The sequence below is a fragment of the Neofelis nebulosa genome, chromosome 5 (assembly GCF_028018385.1).
Source record: "Neofelis nebulosa isolate mNeoNeb1 chromosome 5, mNeoNeb1.pri, whole genome shotgun sequence".
Lineage (NCBI taxonomy): Eukaryota > Metazoa > Chordata > Mammalia > Carnivora > Felidae > Neofelis > Neofelis nebulosa.
This window is the reverse complement of record NC_080786.1, coordinates 50634684-50660498: the sequence shown is the minus strand read 5'-3', so window position 1 is coordinate 50660498 and position 25815 is coordinate 50634684. Positions and strand designations below refer to the sequence as shown.

Here is a 25815-nt window from a genome sequence, read left to right as displayed (position 1 = left end):
GCCTGCAAATCTCAATTAACTAGGACATTGTTATTAATTTGTCCTCCCAAACTATTTTCTTCCTCATTCATCTTAGGTAGGCTCCATAAATAAATGCAAATTGAAGAAAATTTAGTTTTAGGAACATTTTCAAAGTTTCCTTGGGGAGATGCCTATTGTCTTAAATTAGTTGTAACAGGAAGGCGATAAAATGTTGTAGCTCCTTGAGAATTAAAACCCAAATTGCAATGAAGAGCCTCATTTTGAAGTAGTCATTCTTATAAAACCTCTGCTCATGGCACCACTGAGCACTTGTTACCACAGATTGGAAGCTAATCAGACCCAGTCATTACAAAAGAGAAAGATCATCGAGGGACTTCCTGCAAAATAATGATGGCTGGGTTATAAACTCCCCTTCCAATTAATTTTATTGGTTTAGTTGATGAAATAGCAGAAGGGAAATGAACCTGGAAAAAGTGAGCACTGTACCCGGCAGGAGCCACAACCCCAATGCCTGGGACTGCGTACAAAATGAATGAAAATGCAGGACGCAGAGCTTTGCTTTGAGGGTAAATACTGAGGCCAAAAGGCATCCCCTGGAAAGGTTTTAATTTTCCATATGCAATCAACTAAGTCTGAATAGATTTCATTTCCTGCCATTAGTGAAAGAAGTCATCAAGCTAGAATCAATAACTCAAGAGTCACTTATCAAATTTTGTCACTCACCTTCCATGGGGGTGTTACTGTCTGGTCGATTTGCAAAGACTACATCCACATACTCGAGCTGCAGCCTCTGGAGGGAGCCCTTCAATCCTGGGAACAGAGGCAGGAAAAATCCAAAAAATGTAAGTGTAATAAGCACTATTAGAAGTAGTTGAAGTTTGGTTTCCTTTAAAAAATTTACTTAAAAAAAAAAAAAAAAAGCACTGGGGCACCTGGATGGCTCAGTCTGTTGAGCGTCTGACTCTTGATTTCAGCTCAGGTCATGATCTCACAGTTTGTTAGATCAAGCCCCACATCGGGCTCTGCACTGACAGCATGGAGCTTGCTTGGGATTCTCTCTCTCCCTCTCTCTCTGCCCCTTCCCTGCTCGTGTGCCTGCTCCCTCTCTCCTCTCTCTTTCAGCATAAAAAAATAAACTTAAAAAAAAAGCACTGAATTAATTTCAAAAAGACATGGGATACAATGAGGTATTAATTGGCCCCTAGAACCTTTAAAGAATATATTGGGGCACCTGGGTGGCTCAGTTGGCTAAGTGTCCGACTCTTGATTTCTGCTCAGGTCATAATGTCACAGTTTGTGGGCTAGAGCCCGGCATCAGGCTCTCTGCTGATAGACTGGAGCTTGCTTGAGATTCTCTCTCCCTCTCTCTTTGCCCCTCCCCTGCTCATGTGCACGCTCTCTTGCAAAATAAACAAACATTTAGAACAGATATATAGATATAGATAAAGATATATATCTCAAAGGCTGACTTTGTCCTTAACAAAGAAGAGTCTTATAACTTTCTCAGTAACTTCAGTACTCCTACCCCACCAGAAAAAAACATACTCAGTAATGATCTTTCATAGTGACTCATCTGTGGCAGTATCTAGAAGCAAAGTTCAGAATAAAAAGTAGCCTAAGAGTTTAACTTCTTCTTGAAAAGTGGGATGGGACACATTTATTGCACATCAAAAACATTAAAATGGTATAAATAAGAAATAAGTGACTGCCAAATCCATCTTAATGTACACATGGGTTGTGACAGGAATAAAAGGATTGGCAAATGAAGGTTTTGCTCAACATTTTACTAAGTGGAACAAAGCTTGAAGAACGTTAAATATAGCTGAGCTCTACCATTTCTATTATTCCCTTTCTTTGGGGAAGAAACAAAAACACAAGAAGCTATAAAGACTTAGGGCATATAAAGGAGAGAGTGAGAGCTTAAAAAAAATCTGGAACCAATAATCTAAGTTCCAACCTAGCCATTTGGTTACATTCCTGTGACTATGCAGAAAAAAAATTATTTAAATTCAGTAAAATTAATACTTCCCTGAAATAGAATGCATTGTATATAATATTATGCAACCAAAAGGAGGACAGTTCAAGAATCATTTTATCTCATTTCCATGAGGCACAGCATTTCCTTATCAGCCTATTTAATTCCTCAGGAAGACCGGTGGTTTTTCTCTTTTTATTATAGGCATAAAATTAATTGCATGTTAAATGAGGCTCTTATACATTTAAATTTGGCTCATTTAAATTTGATTTTTCAAACTGGTTTACCAGCCAGCCGCAATTACTTTTCTGACAGGAAAATGAAGTTGTTGGATATAGTTCTGGATATATTTTTCATTCATTGAGAAAGGATTGTCTGTGTTGATGGTTACTTAAAAGAAGGATTGATGAAGAGATTAAGGCAGACAGGTGTTATAAGTTCCAATGCCTGCTCTCAAAAAACTGCAGTGACTTTCAGGCCCAGAGGGTCACCAGCTCTCTCAAGGGGCAGCTTGAAATAAAATCTACCTTAAAAAGCACTAATGATAGAAGCCACTTTTTAGAAGCAATTATACATATGGAGGAAGTAAGGGAGGACAGGATAACCAAGTGAACAAATAATAGAGTATCACAGGTTGGAAAGGTTGGAAATCTGTGCTCTAGCATGCTGCGTGATTCAACTTGGGTTATTTGACCTTTTTTTTTTTTTTTTTTTGGTGGGGGACGGGGGGGTGACTCAGGTCTCTAATCTGCCGCGGAGATAACAATACTTACTACCTTCAGGATCACTGCTCCAGAGAGCAAATAAAACCAGCCGTCAAGCACTTTGTTAGCGTAACAGTCTGTAGAAATGTGTTGATTATCGCAGTGGTGCTCACATCTGGAAAGGTTCAGAATCAGAGGTGCCAAAGACTAAATGCTAAAGATTTTCAGTGGACCTCCTGGTTCCGGAGGGAGGCATTTAGTGACAGTTCTGGCCCATGCTTGGCCCTGGAAACAAGTGTCCTCCTTTCTGATAATGGCCCTATCCCTCAGTGTCTCTTCTAAACAGCTCAATGTGGGCAGAGGAACTAGGAGAAAAAGCTACGGCTGGCTTGGCCACTTTGCAGTGCTATGTGATCGGCTGCGACTTGAGTCATTTACTCTCCCATGCCCTAAGCATGTGCTAAATCCCAATTTGATCCTCAAACTGTGCTGGGCTCTGGAGGTGTAAAGATGCGTGGACACTGTATTTATTTCCAAAGAGCAAGCAGTGCATAGTGAGAGCATCTGTTGGCACAGGTTCATTGGTCAGGGTAATAACGTGTACCCACTAATAACGGCATGCACTTGATATGAAGGTCAGTCTCATTGTATTTGGTCATTCCTCACCTCTCAATTCTTTCTCTGGAAGGCATTTCTTTTTCCTTGATATATAGGCTGAGATTCAAGTGTATTCATGTGAGAATAAAAGAAATAATGTGCTGCATCACGTCAGTGATCCACCTGAACTCCCACTCTGACTTTGAAGTGAAGTAGGAGATTGTGTCTTTCAGAGATCCTGTCTCCTAACTTCGAAAATGTCAATCATATAAAGTCTTGAAATCCACCGTGTACATTTTTGGGTTTTACTGTCTGTGAGATGGAAAGTCATTGGTAAGGGGCTGGGACATGAGGAAATAGGAGTTAAGCAGGGGAAATGACATTATCAGATCTCCATTTGAGCTGGTCACGGGCCTGCTGAGGACGATCTGTCGGAGGCAAGGGTGAAAGCAGGGAGGGAGGCCAGTGAGCAGGTCACCAAGTCGGTAAGAAGTGTGCAAATTCTGGACAAGTTGTGGAAGTAGCAATAAGAGGACTTTCTGTTGTGCTGGATACAGAGTGTGGAGGTCAAAGAATCAAGGATGACTCTTAGCTTTTTGGCCTGAAAGTGACATGACTGTTAGCAAGATGGGGAAGTCAGGGAGAGCAGGTTGGTGGGAGCCGTGGTCTGAGCCACTTAAGTCTGGGCAGCACATCAGTCAAGCACATGGAGCTCTTGGCAGCTGGATGGACCAGCCTGGCAACCAGAGGCCAGGTCTATGTGCAGGTGAGGCACGGGGTTTGGGATCCAGGGTACTCATTCAGGCTGGCCTGAATGACCTTGCTGATGTCGCTTAGCCTCTTTGGGCCTTTGGTTTCCTCATCTGTCCAAAGACAAAATAGAGTTAAACGACCTTTCTGCTTTAATGCTTCATGTGACTACAAACCAAATCAGGCACTCCTGTCCTTTCCTGTTTGGATGCTCTAATCTTGTAGAAATAAACTACAGCAACATAAAGACATGCTCAACAAATGTCTCCTTGAAAGCTATTTAGGGTTTATCTCTAATAAGCAAATAGTCATGTTCCAGCTGCACTTAGGAAATGTTTGTTGAGCACTGGCTTGGGGCCAGGTATTGTTTTAAGTTTAAGTAGACGTGCAAAAATACGTTAACCTTGGCTGCCGAGGAACATCCGGGCAGCTAATCACAACTTAAGGGAGATAAGTGCACCAGTGCAGTGAATGCACTTGCTGAAGGCACTTTTGACTTTAGTCTGTCCCTCAGCACCAACCCAGTGTCTGTGGGAGCAAATGTAGGAGAAGCAGGAGAAAAGCTCCCTGTCCTGGAGATGTCTACAAGTTAACTGGCAATTCCTCAAAAGTCCACAGGATAGTAAGTTATGTTATATAAAGAAAATAGCTTTCAAGTGAGAAAAGAAATCTAAGCTCGTTTTCCTTTTAGGTTCTGCAGATTAACAGGAACTCTATGGTTCATAAGGTAAACTTTAATTCGATTTAAGCCTATTTCACAGGCATCTAAAGAAATATGCCCATTCCAGATGTTAAGCAGACTGGCATGGCCAGACATGGATCAGATGTTCGGTGTTGTCCGTTGAACTGTGTAGAAACAAGGAAATCCATTGTTTGGAGATTCTTCAAGCGTTCTACTTGAATATGCTGTGTCCACACACTTGCTTTCCTTTCTAGCTTGAAAAACCAATGTTGCCTTCAACGATGGCCACTCTTTCCCTATATAATTTTCCACCTTCTCGGCAGACCTCTCAGTCATAATTTAAGACATGTCTGTTTATTTTTATAAGGATTGTGCTGTATTAGAATAATCCATGTGGCTGCACCTCGCATTATGAAACATGGTTATCCTGAGTGGGTGATTTCAGTTTAGTATGAACATGGAACACTGGGAAGGAATTTGTGGTGAATCCATCAAGAAATTTAATCTTTAATTGAAAAAGTCATAAGTTATCTTTTTAAAATAAAAGTTCAGATAACTGGGTTTAACATTTGCCATTCATTAAAAAGTTTTAAGCAGTACTTTCTCAGATTATTTGCCTCTTCTACTCCGAAAATAATGACAGTGGGTTTGTGTTTTGAATCATATAACAAAACTGCCATTCATCTGGAGGACAAACATACACTAAGACATAACCTTTGCCTGTAAAAGTATACAGTTTATGTAATCTTACAATTTGGCTTACCACACTATCATATTTTTTCATATAAGATACTAAGAAAATTTGATCTGCTAAATTTTAATACTGGCAAAAATTGGGGCTTCAAGAGTGTTTGTGGAATGGCTGAATGAATAGAATTTCAAAGCTTAATAAGAACTTGGGATTCTAAATGGCTGTAATAAACCTATTAGTTAAATTTCTACCTTCTTCTTGTGAATCCAAGAAGCATGTTGTTCCTAATTGGACTTAAGTGAAGGAACTTGAGCTCACTGAAACGGTCTTTCATATGAATTTTTTTAAAACTGCATTATGTACGAGTCAAGCTCATTTTATATACTCTGTAAACCAGCTCAGGTGGCCAAAGTCACCCAGCATTCAAGTGGCCTGAATTGTACATGAATTGAACTTCTGTCTTGTCTTCTAAGAACACTTAAAAAAATATATATATTATATATATTAAAAATAATATATTATATATAATATATAATTTATTGTCAGTAATATATAATATATATAAATTATATAAATATATAAGTATATAAATATTTATATAAATATATATTTATAAATTTATAAATAAATATATAAATATATATCAATTATATATATATAATTCATTGTCAAGTTAGCTAATAAACAATATATACAGTGTGCTCTTGGCTTTGGGAGTAGATTCCCATGATTTACCGCTTACATACAACACTCAGTGCTCATCCCAACAAGTGTTCTCCTCAATGCCCATCACCCATTTTCCCCTCCCCTCTGCACCCCCCCCATCAACCTTCAGTTTGTTCTCTGTATTTAAGAGTCTCTTAGGTTTTGCCTTCCTCTCTGTTTGAAAGTATTTTTCCCCCTTCCCTTCCCCATGGTCTTCTGTTAAGTTTCTCAAATTCCACATATGAGTGAAAACATATAGTATCTGTTTTTTTCTAACTGACTTGTTTCTCTTAGCATAATACTCTCCAGTTCCATCCACGTTGCTGCAAATGGCAAGATTTCATTCTTTCTCATTGTCACACAATATTCCATTGTATATATAAACCACATCTTCTTTATCCATTCATCAGTTGATGGACATTTGGGCTCAAAGAACACTTTTTAAATTTAATGTGCATATGAATCTCCAATGTTCAATAAAGTCACTTTCATCACAAAACAAATACCAATGAAATCCAAGGATAATGATTTGTAAACCTCTTCAAATTTTATTTGAGGCTTAGGAATCTAATGTCCACTCCCCCCCCCCCTTTTTTTTCTGCAAAATTCACTCAATTCCCTGATATCAGCCTGCCTAGAAATATCCTTTCAGCTGACTCTTTTGGACTCATGAACATCTTTGTCTTAGGCTGAAACTATGACCTGCAAAATAAACAGTAACAACATACTAATAAATAATCCCAATTCTTTCTCAGTCTCAAAAGTTTGAAATGTGTTAAAGTTTGAATCTGGGTCATTTTGAATTTTCAGCTGAACTGGTTTATCCATCCTGAGAGATTAGTTTCTAAGAGAATTCCTGACTTCTTTAAAGGGACAGAGAATTTAAGGTATTTCTGTTACATTGTCTGGGGCTTGCAGAAAACTGATTTAAAAAAGAGAATTTTGAAATTATGAACACACTGGTAAATACTGAAGCAATGGAGATGCAGTAAAAAGCACAGCAGCTTCCTCCATTCTTTCTTTCCTTGATTTTATATTCTCGTTGATTGCCATCCTGTACCATTTTCTGAATCTCTTTTTTAATCGATTTGAATTAGATTAAAAAGAAAAGAGAAACAAGAACTCTCCAGGCAGCAAGCACACTGCTGCCTTGTTTTTCCGCTTAGTACAACAAGCTTACACGAGTTATTTCTCTTTGGGAGGGGGCAGTTATTTCTTATGGACAGGTTTCACGGTAGATGACTCAAGTCACGGGGGCAAGACTAGAGCAGGAATAGTTAACAGTTTTAAGAGGCAGGCTGGATTTTACTTTGCAAGGTCAAAGTGGGCATTACGGCCTGAGAAGGGATTTAGTTTGGTTTAGGAATGTGAAAGCTTTCTCTAGTGCTAGAATGTGCTTATTCCTTGTGGCAGCCTTAGAACGTTACTTGGTAAAGGGGGCCCTTAACCATGGTATGAAGATTAACAGTGGCACTGTTAAGAATGATGACGTAATGACAAAAATAACATTTATTAAGTGCTTATTATGTGATGGATATTGTGCTCAATGTGAATTCTCTAAAATCAGTTTCTGTATAGTAATGTTGTAAAGTAGGAATATTTATAGCCCTTTGTATAATCAAGAAGATGGAGGCTTAGTAAGGTTGAATAACTTGCACAAAGTCCCCTAGCTCCTAAATGACATAGTTGAAACTTGAACCACTGTTTGTCTGGTTTCAAAGCCCAATGCTTAGAAATATATTAAAAATTAGTTAGTGAGAAATACCAAACTCATACAAACACTTTGCAAGTGTCATACAAACACTTTGGAAACAACTGAATGATATATTTATTACTGTTAACAAATTTATATATAACTTATAATTATATACATATATAATTATAAATTATATATATTAACTATATACACATGTAATTAATATATAAATTATACATATTAATTATATATGTGTAATTTATATAATATATCAATTTTTATATAATTTATATAAATATATAGATTATAAATTTATTTTATATAATTTTATATAAATATATAATTTTATATAAATATATTATATATAAATATATGGATTATATATAAATTATAAATATATAAAAATTTGTATATATATAAATTTGTATGCATATAAATGTATATATGTTGTTGTTATTATTATTATTATTATTATTATTATTATTATATAAATAGATTCTCCAAGATCTGGCTTCAAAAACTTTCTATTTTATTCAATTTTTAATTTTTTAATTTTTATATTTTTAAAGTAATCTCTATATCCAATGTGGAGCTCTAACTCATAACGCTGAGATCAGGAGGGACATACTCTACCGAATGAGCCAGCCAGTCGCTGGCAAAAGTCTTCTTTTTAAATTAAATGACTGAATACCAAAACTATTTTTTTTCCCCTAGTGGAAGTCTAAGATCTTTCCAAGTAGTTCTCTTTACACATTAATAAAGAACTCCAGTTTCTAAATTGGGATGAATGTCTTCACATTAGATATTATTCTTCAGATTAGGTTCATGGGGACGGAAAAAAGTTTATAATGAAATGAGAGCCTGGAAGAAAATATTTGCAACATATGTAACTGACAGAAGTGAACATTATTAATATACAAAAAGCTCTTAAAAATAAGATCAAGACAAACAACTCAAAAGAAAAATAGCTTAAGAATACGAAAAGTTAATTCTCAGAGAAAGCACAAAATTATAAAAAGTAGCTCAAATTCATTAATAAGTAAATGTATAACTAAACAAATAAATCAAATGAACTCATCCATCGGATTGGTATATTCCTTTTTAGAAAATAATTTAAAATACGCATTCTTCTTTGACCTAATAATGCTGTCTCCAGTATCGATCACATTTACATAAGGACAGCCATTTGTATGATATTTTGTAACACTAAAACCAAGAAATAACCTGCAAATCATGTGTACATGTGCATGTGTACGTGGGTGTGTGTATGTCTAAAATGTATTTTAATTATAGAAAAAAGTAAACTTTTGGTTAACATGTATAGCTTGATTCCATTGGTTTCATACCTATGTTTTTGTTTTTTTGTTTTTTTTTTTTTAAATTTTTTTTTTCAACGTTTTTTATTTATTTTTGGGACAGAGAGAGACAGAGCATGAACGGGGGAGGGTCAGAGAGAGGGAGACACAGAATCGGAAACAGGCTCCAGGCTCCGAGCCATCAGCCCAGAGCCTGACGCGGGGCTCGAACTCACGGACCGCGAGATCGTGACCTGGCTGAAGTCGGACGCTTAACCGACTGCGCCACCCAGGCGCCCCTATACCTATGTTTTTGTATTTATAAGTAAGTGTGGATAGATAGATAGATAGATAGATAGATAGATCAATTTAACTGTGGGAATAAGTTGGGAAGGACAGGTACCAGACTGTCACACTGTGAGATGAGATGAGGTAAGCAAAAGGAGGACTTCTTTATTATTTTTAAAATGGTGAGATTAGAGAGTATTTCATGTTTTTATTGACTTTGGCATTTCATAAATGAAACTAATTATAAAAAGAAGAAAAATCATCTGTCTTAATAATTAATCAGGTACCTAAAGTTATAAAAATCTTGTATTTATACAGCCCCATCTAACATCTTTCTCTTATTACAAAAGGTAGAAGTGTAACATTTTTTGTAATACATAGACAAACAAGAAATACATAAAAATTCCTCACAATTCTTATAGTCTTCCCAATGAAGTAGAGTAGTACTCTACTACATAAGAGTTCTAGAAGACTGTACTATTTCCTGTTCATTTCCAGGCTCTACAAAGTTTTTAGTACAATTACAAAAGCAATGCCTCTCTGAATCAGTTACAAATCCCATTACAAATGCACTGAAAATAATAAAGTATCTAGGAATAAAGTTAACTAAGGAGGTAAAGACCCATGCTCCAAAAACCATCATACACTGATGAGAAAAACTGAAGATGACACAAACAAATGTAAACATACTGCATACTCAGTAATGGGGAGAAAATTTTGTTAAAATGTCCACACCACCAAAGCAATCTATACATTAATGCAATCCCTACCAAAATACCAACTGCATTTTTCACAGAACTAGAACAAATAATCCTAAAGCTCGTATGGACCCACTGAAGATCCTGAATAGCCAAAGTCGTCTTGAAAGAGAAGGACAAACTGGAGGTTTCACGATCCCAGATTTCAAGATATACTACAAAGCTGTAGTAATCAAAACAGTATGGTACTGATACAAAAATAGACATGGATATCAATAGAACAGAATAGAGAGCCCAGAAATAATTCCATGAATATATGGTCAATTAATCTATGACAAAGGAGGCAAGAATACGCAATGGAAAAAAGATAGTCTCTTAGACAAATGTCCAGTTTGGGAAAACTGGACAGCTACATATGAAGGAACGAAATTGGACTTTCTTACACAGTAACAAACTCAAAATGAATTAAAGACCTAAATGTGAGCCCTGAAACTATAAAATGCTTAGAAGAACACGTAGGCAGTAATCAGTAATCTCTTTGACATCAGCCACAGAAACATTTTTCTACAGATGTCACCTTTGACAAAGGAAACAAAAGCAAAAATAAACTATTAGGACCACCCCAAAATAAAAAGCTTTTGCACAGTGAAAAAACCGCCAACAAAACAAAAGGCAACTCTCTAGATGGGAGGAGATATTTGCAAATGATATATCCAATAAGGGGTTAATAGTCAAAATATATAAGGAATTTATACAATTCAACACCAAATAAGACAAATATTCCAACTAAAAAATGGGCAGAAGACATGAACAGACATTTCCCCAAAGAATATATGTAGATGGCCAACAGGCACATGAAAAAATGCTCAACATCACTCATCAACAAGCAAATGCAAATCAAAGTCACAATGAGATACCACCTCATACCTGTCAGAATGGCTAAAATCAACAACACAAGAAACAACAGGCATTGCCCAGGATGTGAAGAAAGGGGAACTCTCTTGCACTGTTGGTGGGAATGCAAACTGGTGCAGCCACTCTGGAAAACAGCGTGGAGGTTCCTCAAAGAATTAAAAATAGAATTACCATATCATCTAGTAATTCTACTCCTGGGTATTCACCCAAAGAATACAAAAACACTCATTTGAAAAGATACATGCACCGCTATGTTTATTGCAGCATAATTTACAATAGCCACCATATGGAAGCTCTCTGAGTATTCTCCCATAGATGAATGGATTAAGGAGAGGTTGTATATACATATACAATAGAACACTGCACAGCTATGAAGAAAGAATGAAATCTTGCCATTTGCAACATGAATGGATCTAGAGGGCATCATGCTATGTGAAATAAGTCGGTCAGGGAAAGATGAATACCATATGATTTCATTCGTATGTGGAATTTAAGAAACAAAACAAATGTACACAGAAAGGCAAACCAAGAGACACACTCTTAAATTATAGGGAACAAACTGGTGGTTACTAGAGGAGAGGTGGGTGGAGGGATAGGTAAAATAGGCGAAGGGAATTAAGAATACACTTATCGTGATAAGCACCAAGTCATGTATGGAATTGCTGAATCACTATACTGTACATCTGAAACCAATATAACACTGTATGCTAATTGAATTGTAATTAAAAACATAAAAATTTAAACTAAGGTAAAACTATCATCGCCTTAGCATATATCCACCCAAAACCTAGTATGTAGATATTCACAGCAGTATTATTCATAAGTCAAAAAATGAAAACAACCCAAATGTACATCAACTGAAGACTGGATAAACAAAATGGGGTCTACCCATACAATGGAATTTTATTTGGCAGTAAAAATGATACATGTTATGATACATGTTACAACATGAACATTATGCTAAGTGAAAAAAGCTAGTCACAAACTATTACACATTATATGATCTCATTCATATAAAATATCGAGAATTGGCAAATTTATAGAGACAAAAGTAGATTAGTGGTTACTTGGGGCTGTGGAGGAGGGTAGAGAGAGGGTGGGAACTGACTGCAAGTGGGTACTAGGAATTAGGAAATTTTTTAAATTGAATTTACAGTGATGATCACACAACTCTGTTATGCTCAGAACCAGTGAATTGTACACTTTAAATGGGTGGACTTTTATGTTATATAAATTATATCTCAATTAAAACCTTTTAGAAAGTCTTAGGGAAGTGTTTTATTAATGTCAGCCTGGCTGTAAGGGAGAAGAGTTCTAGAAAATTTGCCCTTTTTCTTTGTGTTCTATTGTCTTCTCTGTATCACCACACTCCTACATTAAACCCCAGAGAGATTGTGGTTGATTATGATTCTTTTTATAGAAATTCCTCCCCCAACCCCCCCCCCCCCCGCCACAATGGGTTTTGAACCCTTTTGGTTGATACCTTTCTGGAATCAGCAGCCCACAAATGAAGAAAAAATGGAAGCAGCTGTACCTACCTTCGATAATATGTTTTCTTGACAGCCCTCTTTCCGTTTCAGCTCTAACAAGAAAGAAAAGCAAATGACTTTGAGTGGGGGTGTGCTTTTTCTTTCAAATTACTGTTTCAAAAGTACAGAGGAATACTCATTCTACATTGAATTGCTAATTTTATACCCTGTTCTTGGCAAATTCTGTACCACAGGCTGAGGAGAGAAGGCTGGTGGGCAACATACTGAGCCCCTTTTCTTTGGAGATCCAGGTGATGAATTAACCATGACGCTCATCACACAATATTAATAACAACTCAGCCATACACACCGCATCCATATATAACGTGACACACAGCTCAGCCTTCCTACCTTGTTCTTAATCAATCCCCCCAAAAAAACACCTTGACATAAGTTTGTGAGCTACTGATAACATTAGCTTTTCTGAGAAGGTAAGCAAATTTGGAAGCGCCTTTTGACTTTCAAAAGAAATTTAACAATTACTTTCTGTTAAAATGTGACGTAAGTCTTTCTTACATCAGTATCCTAAGAAGACAAACATTTAACCAGGACTTTTGTCTTCTCAGACAAGCTTCAAGATCTGGCCAATTAGAAAGAAATATGGTCCTTGTGTTTCAAGTATTCATGAAATGTTTCTTCAACGTCAATACCTTTGGCATCCTCTTTTTAAAACACAGTAGTTTAGGGGCGCCTGGGTGGCTCAGTCAGTTAAGCGTCCGACTTCGGCTCAGGTCACGATCTCACACTCTGTGAGTTCGAGCCCTGCGTCGGGCTCTGGGCTGATGGCTCAGAGCCTGGAGCCTGCTTCTGATTCTGTGTCTCCCTCTCTCTCTGCCCCTCCCCCATTCATGCTCTGTCTCTCTCTGTCTCAAAAATAAATAAAAATGTTAAAAAAATAAATAAATAATTAAATAAATAAATAAAAATAAAACACAGTAGTTTACTATTTGCCTTTGGTGATGTTTTATCTTTTATAAAAACATTGACCATTATTGTAGGTAGTACTCTACCACGTAACGGCTCTTGCAGATTATCTTACTCTCTGTTTCTTTCTAAAGCATAGGCAAGGTTTTAAGTACCACTGCACTAAGCAACAGCTACACGAATCAGGGCACAGACAATGTAAATCTGTATTTCTCATGGGCACCATGTTGCTTTATTTTTATATAGGTTACGGTAGTAATAAAAATCTAAATTCCATCTTTCTGTCTTCATAGTCATCATAAACAGACTCAAAAACAGTAATAAAATATGAGTGTGTGTGTGTACACATACACATTTTGATTAGAAGACTCCAAAGGAGAGGTGCTCTGTCTCCAATTTTAACTATTCCCTCTCAATTATAGGGAGGCAAATAAGATTTGGTTGGTTTGTGTTTGTTTTTGTTTCTTTGTTAAGACTCCATCTTTGTGATTTCTACAAAAAGGTATATGAAACAGCTTGCTGTTTTCTTACATGTGTGTCAAAAAGGCCAGACTTCTATGTTCTGTTGAATCATGTAAGTACCAGTTTAAACACCAGTAGATTCATCAGAGGCCGATTCATCTTGTGAAAATTGTTTGCATCCTACAACAGAGAAAGGACCTCTCTTTCATTTGCCTGCCAGTGAGTGATATAGTAGCTTCTGTTATTCTCCAAAAGGCAGTCCTTTTGATCAACACGTTTGGAGCCTTCTGCAAAAATGACCAGAGACGGGGGCGCCTGGGTGACTCAGTTGGTTAGGCATCCCACTTCGGCTCAGGTCATGATCTCACCGTCCGTGAGTTCGAGCCCCGCGTCGGGCTCTGTGCTGACAGCTCAGAGCCTGGAGCCTGCTTCACATTCTGTGTCTCCCTCTCTCTCTGCCCCTTCCCTGCTCATGCTGTGTCTCTCTCTGTCTCAAAAATAAATAAACATTAGGGGCGCCTGGGTGGCTCAGTCGGTTAAGCGTCCGACTTCGGCTCAGGTCACGATCTCACAGTCTGTGGGTTCGAGCCCCGCATCGGGCTCTGTGCTGACAGCTCAGAGCCTGGAGCCTGTTTCAGATTCTGTGTCTCCCTCTTTCTCTGACCCTCCCTGTTCATGCTCTCTCTCTCTCTCTGTCTCAAAAATAAATAAATGTTAAAAAAAATTTTTTTTAATAAATAAACATTAAAAAAAAATTAAAAAAAAAAAATGACCAGAGACGTACACGTGGGGTCAGACAAGATATTTTCGTCTTTGCATTCCGTGGAAGTCTCTGACTTTTGGCAGATTTGAGTAGCTTTTCTCCTGTGATGCTATGTGCTTATTTTCTTTTCCCAAAATTTGAACTCTATTTTGGAAATGGTTCTTAGAATGAGGTTGGTGTTTGAAAATCTCCGTGAATCACTTAGTAACAAGTGATCACTAACTTTCTTTGGGGCATCTTGCTAACATTGAATCCTAGGCTGATTGCCATTTCCTTCAGGGCAGGAAAAATACTCTTTCTCTCCAATCCAATTAATTTTAGTACATTAGATGTAAAATGGTTGCCCAAAAGGATAAAAGCGTGAGCTACTAGTTGTCTCCTGTCAAGTAGGGAAAAGAAAAGGTATTTAACTTACTTTCCACCCCAGTAGAGTTTGGTTGTTATGACCAGGCTGGACCTCCTGTACGTTAGACAAACACACACAGAGAAATATTAAGTAAATCGCTGGTTATTGTACTGAGTCAGGATATTACAGCATTGGAAAGAATTTATCGTACCTCCCATTAAAAAAAAATTGGTAAAGTGGTAAATCTGTTCATTCGTGTCACTGAAATATGGGGACAAGGGGAAGGTGGTGAGTGGGGATGTGAAGTCAGATCCTAGGCGAAGAGGTTGAAGGGAAGTGACCTATACCTGGAGGGACAGGAGAAGGAGGCTGTGACACAAGCCACCGGTTCAGGGGGGGTGTGGTGAAGAGGGTGAGTGGTAGGCATGGAGGGGCAGAAATGGTAAATGAGAGGGTGAGTGAAGTGGCATAAAGGATGGATTGCTTTAGTAGCACCAGCTAATCCTTATTTAGCATCTGACATAACGTTGATTGAACGTGAGTTTTCCTGGGGCTAAATCCACCCTCTGCCAAGGATCACGGCCCTAGTGGCTCTGAGTTATTATGCTTTCCAACCATCACATTCACAGGCAGGAACTGATTGCATGGAAATATGAATGATAACGTAAATTATAATAATCAATAAATAGGGATAAAATTTCTTTGAGTGTCTTATTAAATGGAAATGTTATTTTAGGAAAACAGTGCTAAAATTTTTAACGCAAGGTTTTAACCACTTTACTCCTAAGGGAATGAACTGTGGAAATCTTGTCAGCAGACTAATTGCCTTCTCAAAACCACACACAGGGCAGGAAATGGCAATCGTCTCATCATGATGGTGGAATAAGAAACAGAAACATGTCTTGAGACCTACAGCCATATGATTTAAAATCGGAAGGCAGATCTCAGTATAATTCAGTTTCTCCAAGTATGTAATTCAATTGAACTGGTCCAGGAAAAAAAATCCTTTGAGATTCAAAGGTTAAGACCGAACTTTGGGACTGTTTGAAATAAGGCATTCCTAATTCCATCAGCCGTAGAGCTGATGCCCTGGGGCCCGCAGGTATGAGAGCCTCGTAAGATTAATGATAACCAATGGGGAACAAGGGTGACAATTCCGACAGCTTAGCTGCAACAAGAAAAATTTGTAGGAAATGTCAGCAACCCCATCCCACTGAAGTTAATTCCCTGAAAAGTAATTTGAATCACTGTAATGGAAGCTCTACAGATACACGCATCTGGAGATTACACACTGCAGAAGGGCCGATGTACTTTCCAGGGTCATCCATCAACCTCACGATACCTAGTGTAGCGGCAATCTGCCCCGGGGGAGCCAGATCTCTGTTAGCAAACATGTTCACAGCTTCAACAAAGGCTGGATGGAATATTGTAAAAAATTAATGCAGTCCTCTAGATTATTCAGAGAGGCTGCACACTCTATGCAAATACCATCATGGACTTCTGTTTTCAAAGTTAGGCCTTCTGGAAAACGTTTGGGTGACGCGGGTGTGCACACTAACATGTAGGCTCAAAGAGCAAGAATAGACAGCAACCTGGCAGATGACCAGTGACCATCATGGAGGCATTTCCAGCAACTCTTCTGAGTGGGTGGAGAACGATAATGTGAGTATTTCATACCGATATAGCACAACTTTCAAAATATTCCGGCATACTTTATCTCACTTTCACAGTGCAGCACTTCATGAACAGTTACGCCGTCCATTTTGCAGGTGGGGAAACTGAGACTCAGAGAGGTGAAGTAGCTGGCACAGTGGGCAAGTGGTGGTCCTGGGACTAGAAGCCAAGTATGCCAGTTGAAATTGCTTTTATAGACTCCGTACTAGGATGATACGGTCTATCTTTTCACCAGCCTTGTAGGGGCAGCTGTGTGCTGATTTCAATATTCTGTAGCATGGTGACAGCTTGGGTTTTTATTTGCAAGACTGAAAGGCAGTTTGTAAAAAAAAAAAATGTTAATCTGTTTTCCTGTAGGTGTATAATAGGCTCTGCAAACTATGAAGAGTGATGGTTAGATGCCCTCTGGGTGTTGAGGGGAAAGAGCTCCTGCACTGATGTTCCCCTCCTTCCTCAGGTGCTCTGTCAGCCTACACCTCGTTGCACAGCTCACCAGGGCTGTTAGTGGGCTCATCTCTAGGGTCTCTGTTTTGGGTTGAGTTGTGTCCCCTAAAAAGACATGGTAAAGTCCTAACCCCCGGTACCTCAGAGAGTGAGCTTATTTGGAAATACGATCATTACAGATGTAATTAGTTAAATTAAGATGAGGTGATGAGGTTATACTGGAGTAGGGTGAGTCCTTAATCCCATATGACTGGTGGGTGTCCTTTTAAGAAGATGCACAGACACACATGAGGGGAGGACGCCATCTGATGACGGAGGCAGAGGTTGAGTGCAGGCCCAAGATTGCCCGCAACAGCCAAAAGCTAGGAAGAGGCAAGGAAGGGTTCTATCCAGACTTACAGAAAGAGCAGGACACTGCTCAAACCTTGATGTTGCACTTCTGGCCTAGAGAACTGTGACAGAACACATGTCTGAAGCCAGCACTTTGTTCCAGGAGCCCTAGGGAAGTGATTTGGGCGGTGATGGACAGACCAGCCTTGTGAGTGGGAAGGTTACTCAGGCAAGGTGGAGGACTGGGCGGGAATATGAAAATTCTTCCATATTTAAGGGTGAATATCGTCTTTTCCTAATCCCCTTACAATCCCTGGAGTGGGGGAGGAGGAGAAAGAAGGGGGAGAAAGTAGGTCATCGAACTTCTTTTGTTCACATCTCCATAAACTTCTGGGTCTCCATTTCCACTAATACCACAGAGCTGTTGTTTATTTGGCCAATGGCAAATCTGCCAGAGCAGAAGAGGACCCCAGACTTGTTCCGTGGTCTTTGCCTGATTCTGTACTCCTGCTGGGGAAGAAGCGGCTGTCATGGTTGACAGGCATGGTGAAATGGAGGGGGATTGCCGCCCCACGCCCCACAGAGGCGGCATTCCTCTTTACCACTGGATACAGACACCATGGAATGGGATCCGACCCCTCAAGGACATCACATGAAGCACTTCCCTGAACGCCCAGATAATAGGGCTCCTGGCACACATCAGAGGCGCGGGCTAATTGTGTTCAGATAAGAGAGATTTGTGGTATTTATCACAAGGACTTCTCTTTTCATCACTTCTTTGCATCCAGAGTTGTCAATAAGATGAACAGTGAACATAAGTACATGTATATAATCAGCTCCCTATCAGCTGTCTTTCTTCACCAAATTATCACAGACAGTGGTGAGAAACCATGGAAATACCCCTTTCTTTGATGCATGAGTATCTCATGAACCTCCCCTCCTCTCTGCTCAACCCCATGGTAAGTCATTGTGATCAATGACTAGTCAATACTTACTAAAGCACAAATAATGAACTTGTTAGTATTTATTTCCAAACCACTATAAATCATTTCTTTACCAAAAATTGACTTTTTTTTTGACAGCCTTTTGTTTAGTTGTCATGCAATTTTATCTTTCCTTCTCTGGGACAAAATATTAACAGTCTTTTGAAAGAGAAGTACATGATTATGGTGAATGCATTACCTCCAGCCTTTCTTCTTGATGATGCTCCCCAGAATCACTTCAGCCCTGGAAGGGAAACAGATAATAGCTCAGGATACAATGTCCTGGAAACACAAGAGTCAATCCAAAAGCACAAGAGCCATTCGTTGTTTGAACTCTCAGTGCCTACATGTCCTGAAAATAGAAGCTGCTCTCGGCTAGTAGCACAGTTTCCGCTGTTTCTGCTTGTGCCTGCAGAATCCTGCTCCTGGAGCATTCCAGAAGCACCTGCCAAATCCTGACACACTGGCAGGAGACCGCCTGTGGTCCTGATACTAAGAAACAACAGAGTCACTTGGCAGTTCGGTGCTTTTGAACCGCCGATCCCATTTATAAATATCCTGCTTGGCGGAGTCCAGTGGGAGTCAAGGTTACCCTTCTAATTGCTGTGGTCTTCAATTGTGACCAGGGAGGACAATGAGACCTTGTCCTATTTAGATAGAAAATACAGATTCCCCGGAGATCTTGCAGGATAAAAAAACAAACAAACAAACAAAGCAAGCAAGCAAACAAAAGAAACCATGTGGGTGTTTAGATGTCCCAGAGGCTAGGGCTGCAGACACAGTGGCCCACATAGAGAATGTCCTGGGTTCTAGTGACAAGTGTTGCCACAGAAGGAAGGTGCAGGGAGATGTGGAGAAGTGTTCTTCCCGCCCCTACAGTGGGTCGTGGAGAGGTACAGCGAAGACATCTCTGCTGTCTTCTCCCCTCCACCTACCTGAGCCAGGACCCAAGGTTAAGGAGACTAAAGTTTTATTGTAGGTCCCTCCCAGTCAGATCAATGTTGTAAGAAGCAGGTGGGCTCTCAGAGGCTTTGTGAATGGGGACATCAATGGAATTAGCACTTTGTTCATTGGGGTCCTATAGATGGGGAATCGTCACTAAACACTGTTTATCTTAGCTGAAAGTTCTGTCTGTGTTGGAGTGCCCAGCCTGGCATTAACCATGCTGCGGGGTAGCTATGGAGCATGCTCCAGAGAGACATGCAGGGGACGTTACACCAGTGTTCTCTTCCCCAGCCCTCTGTTTCTGACACTGTCTTTTGCAACTTTGCATTTCATAGCGGGAACCTAGCTTAGTTGCACACCGGAACCTAGCTCATTTGCACACTGGACAGTCAGTCAGTAATTAACCAGGACTGACTATCAATCATAGTAGAAATACAAACAGGACTTCCCTTTTCCAACCTTAGCAGGATTCAACAAAAGAAGAAAACACTGAGAAAGGCTCAGATGTGGGAAGGAGGAAGGCCTTATCAATTGTATTTCCTCTCCTTGGACTCAACAGAAAACATCAGGGACGTGGGCTCTGAACTTCCCTGATCGTCCTGAAACATAGATCTGCCGTTGAGAAGGAGGAAACCACGCAAGGACAACACAGATCGGGCAACGATGAGCCTGATTCTGCAAGTCCAGCAGTTTGATTGTGCTCCTCGCCTGGAAGAGGGTGCTGGGGAGTGAGGCCTGTGGAGGATTAGGTGCCACAGTCCTGGTAGAAAATGGCAGAGCTGCTCAAACAGTTCTGGGAGCTACGTGAGTCAGTCTGTCTGTGTTGGCAGCAGGTGGCCAAGGTGCGCCAGTTCTGTTCTGAGACGTGCTTCTCGTGCCGGGACGTAGAGGGCATGAACCTTGAGGTCTCCCCAAGGGCACATTCCCCACATGGTGTGATGAGCAGTGAGCCCAGTGCCAGAGCCCGGAACCTGTTCTCAGGTCCGTGGGAAGGTTGTAGTTGGTGTGGCTTCTCCAGTAAGGCCCTTTTGCAGTCCTCTCTGTCCTCAGAATGGGGTCTGAAATGCCCTCTCACAAAATATACTAAATTCCTTGGCATCTTTGAGGATCCCTCCCTTAATCTCTGATCTGCTTGTCATGCTAGGTGGAGGGATGGGCCTGCAGACAGGAAAAGCAGTCCCTGGTTCCCTGCAGAGAGGACGTCCCAGTTTCCCTGAAGGGTTGAGTAACTATGAGACATGGTTACGAAATAGCAAGACTAGCTTTTGAACAACTACACTGGAATCTGCTCCTTTATTTCCTCACTCCTATATCCAACTAATACTTCTTTTTTTAAAAATAAATGTTTATTATTTATTTTGGGGGGGGGGGGGAAGGGACAGAGGGAGACAGCGAGAGAGAAGGAGAGAGAGAATCCCAAGCAGGCTCTGCACTGTCAGCACAAGGCCCAACACGTGGCTTGAACTCACAAACTGTGAGATCATGACCTGAGCCAAAATCAAGAGCCAGACACTTAACTGACTAAGCCACCCAGGCATCCCTCCAACTAACATTTCTTGATCTTCACTGCCACCACTCTGGCCCCAGCCGCCTCTGCCCCTCAGGAAGGCTATGGCAATTGTTTTCAGTCCACTCTTCACACAGGGGTCAAGGATAGGAAGGTTTGGGGGGGGTGGCGCGGAAGGGGCCAGAGGCAGCCAATATCCCCAGCTCTGGTGAAGGGGCTAGTGGAAGGGAGAAAAGCAATGTCACCAAAGAGTGTGGGAAGGGCAGACCCTTCTCACCAGCATGACAGCAACAGCCTGGGCAGACTCTTGGTGCCACAAATACCACGTGAGGGACACAAAGAGGCACTGACTCACTTTCCAGCAGCGTAGACTTCAGCAGTATCGAAGAGATTAACCCCACTTTCGTAGGCAATTGTCATCAGCCGTTCAGCAACCTGCAAGAGGATGTAAAGGTCAGTCAGAAAAAAACAAATGTTTGCTAAACTGAGGAAGCAAGCAACGTTGAATCCTCTGGTGGTGTTTAAGAACACTGAAATCTCACTCCTTGTTTTTATCAGTCGTAAAACAATGAGAAAAAAAAAAGAAGATTCTACCAGCATATATAGGATAAAAGTATCCTTTCCCTCAGACAGAAACTGGGCACTACGGGAGACTTCCTTCAGTGCAGGGATTAGTCAGCCCTCAGGAGCAGTGAGGTAAGGTGGATGGATTTGTGTTGCTCACTCTGCCCGGAAGATCTGGTCTGACAACATTCCCTGTGGCAGCATCATCTCTCTGACAAAGAGGGTCAGTTGTATCACCGGTGACTCCATTTCTCTTCTTCCCCCTTTCTCTCCAAGCTAATGGGTTTTGGCAGCTGGGTGACTCCTGACCTAAAAGCCTGTGCCTTTTTTTCTTGAGGCTTAGAGGACTGCGCTGATGAACCAGAGGCTAGACAGAGTCATGACTGTTGTAAAACTCACGCCACCCACAGCTCAGCAAAACCCCAGCCGCTGTCACAGAGCAACCAGCCAGCTGAATGGCAGCCGGGAGCCAGTGAGCATGCTGGCTCACTGGGTATCCGGGGGGGCCCCCACCCGTCAGCCTGCAAATACACCTCCAAGCATCTCGTTCCTTCCTTTGTGCTGCTGAGTGCAAGGGGCAGGTGTGACAGAAGAGTACAGGCGTCGCTAGAGACAACAGCTTGAGGAAGAGCTAGAGAGGGATAGCAGTGGAGAGGGGACATTTTCCCATTTTGCTGCTAGACTTATGGGCCAACTGAAAAATTACACACCTCACAAATAATTAAAATTGATTTTTCCATTATGTTTTTGATTGTGGGCTAAGGGTGCTTCATCAGCATTTCCCAGATAAACTGTTTTCCTGTTGTTTTTAAAATCGGCATATCAAGAAAATTATTAGGCTAGCAAAAAAAGGGAGTCCATGCCAATCCTTTAGAGTAATAGCAGCAAAAATGTGATTACTGCTTTTAATTTGCTACCATTATGACATTTCTCCAAAGGAGAAATGGAAAGTTAAGACAAGTATAGTTTTTCCCATCGTGACTGCCCTACGTTTAAGAAATTACTGGGCTTGTATCGTATGTTATCCTCGTGTTATGTCACATCACATACTAGCGGATTATTATTGGGAAAGAGGCCTTATATTATCTAGAGAGAAATTTTAAGATAAGATAAGGAATCCTGGATGGAAATTTGGACAAAGTAATGGCTGAAATGTTTCCCAACCATAAAGTTTAAAGACCTGAATGTGAAAGAATGAAGTCACTGACCTAACAAAAACTGTTTTCTGGCCTTGAGTGTACCACTTACTGGATAAATGAACGTGGACAAGACCATCTGAGCTGTTTCCATTTCAGCTTTTTCATCTGCAAAATGAGGACAATTCTGTTCAGGTCCTCCAGGTAGCCAACAGGCCTCAGTAGAAGTAGACACCTCCCTTCCAACGTGGCATGGCAGGCCTGCAAATAAGTGGCTCAGGGAAGGTCATGTGACACCTTTGGGCCAATGAGATGCAGGGACAGTTATGCTGAGGCTTCTGGCAACATCTTTCCATGTTCTTACAGGGTTTCTAGAAGAACACCTTTTTCCCTAGAGGTGCTGTTCTGAGTAAGGCTTAGAATTTCTGCAGCTGTCTTACTACCTGAGGGAGGATGTCGCTAGACAAAGGAACACAGGGCCTTCCCAGGGAATCCCTGGGAAACGCAGTGAGGCCACTGATGGAGTCCACCCTGAAGCTTGCCCTATATCTACACTTCTAGTATGAAAATCAAAATACTTTTCCCATACTGGTTGAACCAATTTGACTTGAATTTATTGTTACCTACAATTCAAGAAACCCTAACTAGCTTATAGGTAAGAAAATCTAAGTAAAACTCTGAAAGTTAAGTGCTATAAGGTATTATTATTTACAGGAGTAACATCTCTCCTGGTTTTATGATGAAGCCAAATCATCTTTGGGGGGCACCTCGCGGAATTATGTATTGTGGTGTGTGGGTCCTTTTGATAATATCCCTGTCCAGTGGCTATTTAACACACAGGTGGATTCTCCCACCAATAGGGATGTCATCACCTCCTGAGGCAGGACTCATGGTTGTGTCACTCAGCACATCACAACGTGGTCATTCTGGGATTCAAAATTTGTACCTGCTTTGTGCCGAGCTCACGTGAAGCAGAGAGAAGGCAGAAAAATCGGGAAGGTGTATTTATGGCTATTGGTCTGCATTTTTCCCACATGGAAATGTCTGAGCTCAGGCAAGTCAGCTGCTGGTGGGACTGTGGTCTCCCTGTACCTTCCTGTTTTCTCCTTGCTGGCATTCTTTCTGCAGGGACCTGAGGAAAGTCACAGCTCTTCTTTGGAAGGACAGTAGCCATTTGGTCTGCATCTGAGGCGAGGGCCTGTGCAGCCATTCATGATAGTATTATTGTGCAGTTTTTAGAATGGTAATTTTGAAATGATGTATTTCAGAGCCCAGACTAGCACACTCGGACCTGGGCAACCTGGGCTCGTGGTAGCAGAGAGCAGATGCTGTAAAGGGGAGGGCGAACGTGAAAGGGGAAATGGTGCCCTTAACGGTTGGCCCCTCTGCTCCTAAAGCGAAGATATTTTTGTCTGTGTCTCCTCTCAGTACTTTAACAGGAAGTAGAAGGTGCTGCACGTGCTGGATATGGTGGACTATTAATTTGAGATCCCCCTCCCTGTCACCTACTTTCTATGTGACTTGAGCCTGTGGCCACTGTGTTGATATTTGTGGACTTGCCTCTGTGCTCCACACACCCTACCTGACGCCAGTCAGAGGGCCCCATAATGAACCCTGTGATGGCCACCCAGATCCTCCTTCAGAACGGAAGGACTTCTCCCCCTCACTGCTAGGAGTGTTGCCATCAGATGGCCTGCAGCTGTCGGTTCTCTCTGGAAATTGCACTTGGCTAAGCACGGTTGCCTAGCCCAAGGTGAGACCTGCTTCCCCGGGCGGCCTCTCTCTGATGACTGGTAAAACAAAGGATACAAATGCTCAGTCCTCTTGCCCCAACCTGGGACAACTTTGCAGGGCCATCTCAGCGTTGGGGCTCCCCATGGGGTCAGGTGTGGTCATTGTTGAGACTGCATCATGGCCCAACTTTCTAATAACTGTTCTGTATGCTAATCTCCAGTGCAGTCTGCCTTCCAAAGCATCCTCCCCGTGACAACCTCTCTGTGGCGACCGAGGCCCAACACTGGGGACATGCATTCAGACAGAGGAGAATGTGCAGATAAGACTCTGCCCCTCCCCGCCCCGAATCTGTTAAAAAAAAAAACACTGGTGACCTCGGGAGCTGTAGAAAAGACCCTCTGTTCCCCCGAGCTTCTCCTTAGGAATGATAGTAAGAACTACCTTTATAAAGAGCTGGTTCGGGGCCAGGCACTGGGCTGAACACTTCACAGGTATTGTCTCATTAATCTTAATCACAATCCTGCTGAGTAGGGGCTCTCCTCTGCATTTTATGGATGTGGCAACTGTTAGTAAATGCTAGTAAATCTCGTGGCAGAGTGGGCTGGATCGCACTGAGTGTATCCACTCAGACATGCTATCCCAGACTCCTCAGTGGTGCGCAGGCAGGCAAAAAAGGATCAGAGGGACTTGAGGACAGTGTCCTTGGGGGGTTATTGCTGTTCAAGGCCTGCATGACTCACTTGTGCCAAAAAGACATTCCTTAAACACAGTGATAAGAATATCACTTTGGTAAGCACTGTTTTGAACGTACAAACCAAGATTTAAAGGAATTTTACAGTAAATAAACTATTACAGCTGCCATTATTGGGTGTCTGCTACCTACAAGTCAAAGGGCTATATAAACATCTCATATGTAGAACATGGTTAGTCCTTTCAACAAACCTCCAATATAAACTTTATCATCCCACTTTACATCAAAGGGACTGAGGCTCAGAGAGGTTGGATTAACTTGTCCAAGCCAGGGTGACCAACTGTCTTTTTTTGTCCAGGACTGAGAGATCCCATGCTAATAAGGCAAAGTTCCTACAAACTAGAACCAGTTGGTCATGGTAGGTGGAACTAAAACACACACACACACACATGCGCACACACACACCAGCAATGAAATCTTTCCATAAAGCTACTAAATATTAATTCCAAATTGGTTTGTTCTCTAACAATTGAACCTGCACATATAATAGATTGACAGCCTCAAGGGCTATTAATAGTCTAAATGTGAAAAATACAAGGAGATAAAACTGAAAATAATCTTTGATTCAGTCTTAACCACTTCCCGTGATTGAAACATTATCCTTATAAAATGCCAGGACCCCAGGAAGAAGACTCCCACTGTACAGCTTTACATTTTCTTTGATCAGCAATATGGAAGCCAAAAGTAACTTACCTCATCTGAAATTTGACCTCCAAATGTCACCCATGTTCCTAGAAGATAAATA

General features: G+C 40.8%; 1 protein-coding gene across 5 annotated transcripts in view; it reads right to left on the bottom strand.

Moving 5' to 3' along the window:
* Positions 1-25815, bottom strand: part of KCNAB1 (potassium voltage-gated channel subfamily A regulatory beta subunit 1) — a 417917-nt gene that overhangs the window by 60854 nt on the left and 331248 nt on the right. For 3 of the 5 annotated variants that reach the window (XM_058730300.1, XM_058730301.1, XM_058730302.1), the window contains exons 3-8: positions 25764-25801; positions 21241-21320; positions 18633-18677; positions 15072-15116; positions 12517-12560; positions 706-792 (exon numbers count right to left, since the gene is read on the bottom strand). In XM_058730300.1, the coding sequence (XP_058586283.1) occupies positions 706-792; positions 12517-12560; positions 15072-15116; positions 18633-18677; positions 21241-21320; positions 25764-25801 (339 nt within the window). The remainder of the gene's footprint in view (positions 1-705; positions 793-12516; positions 12561-15071; positions 15117-18632; positions 18678-21240; positions 21321-25763; positions 25802-25815) is intronic. The other 2 variants (XM_058730303.1, XM_058730304.1) reach the window with 1 other exon arrangement.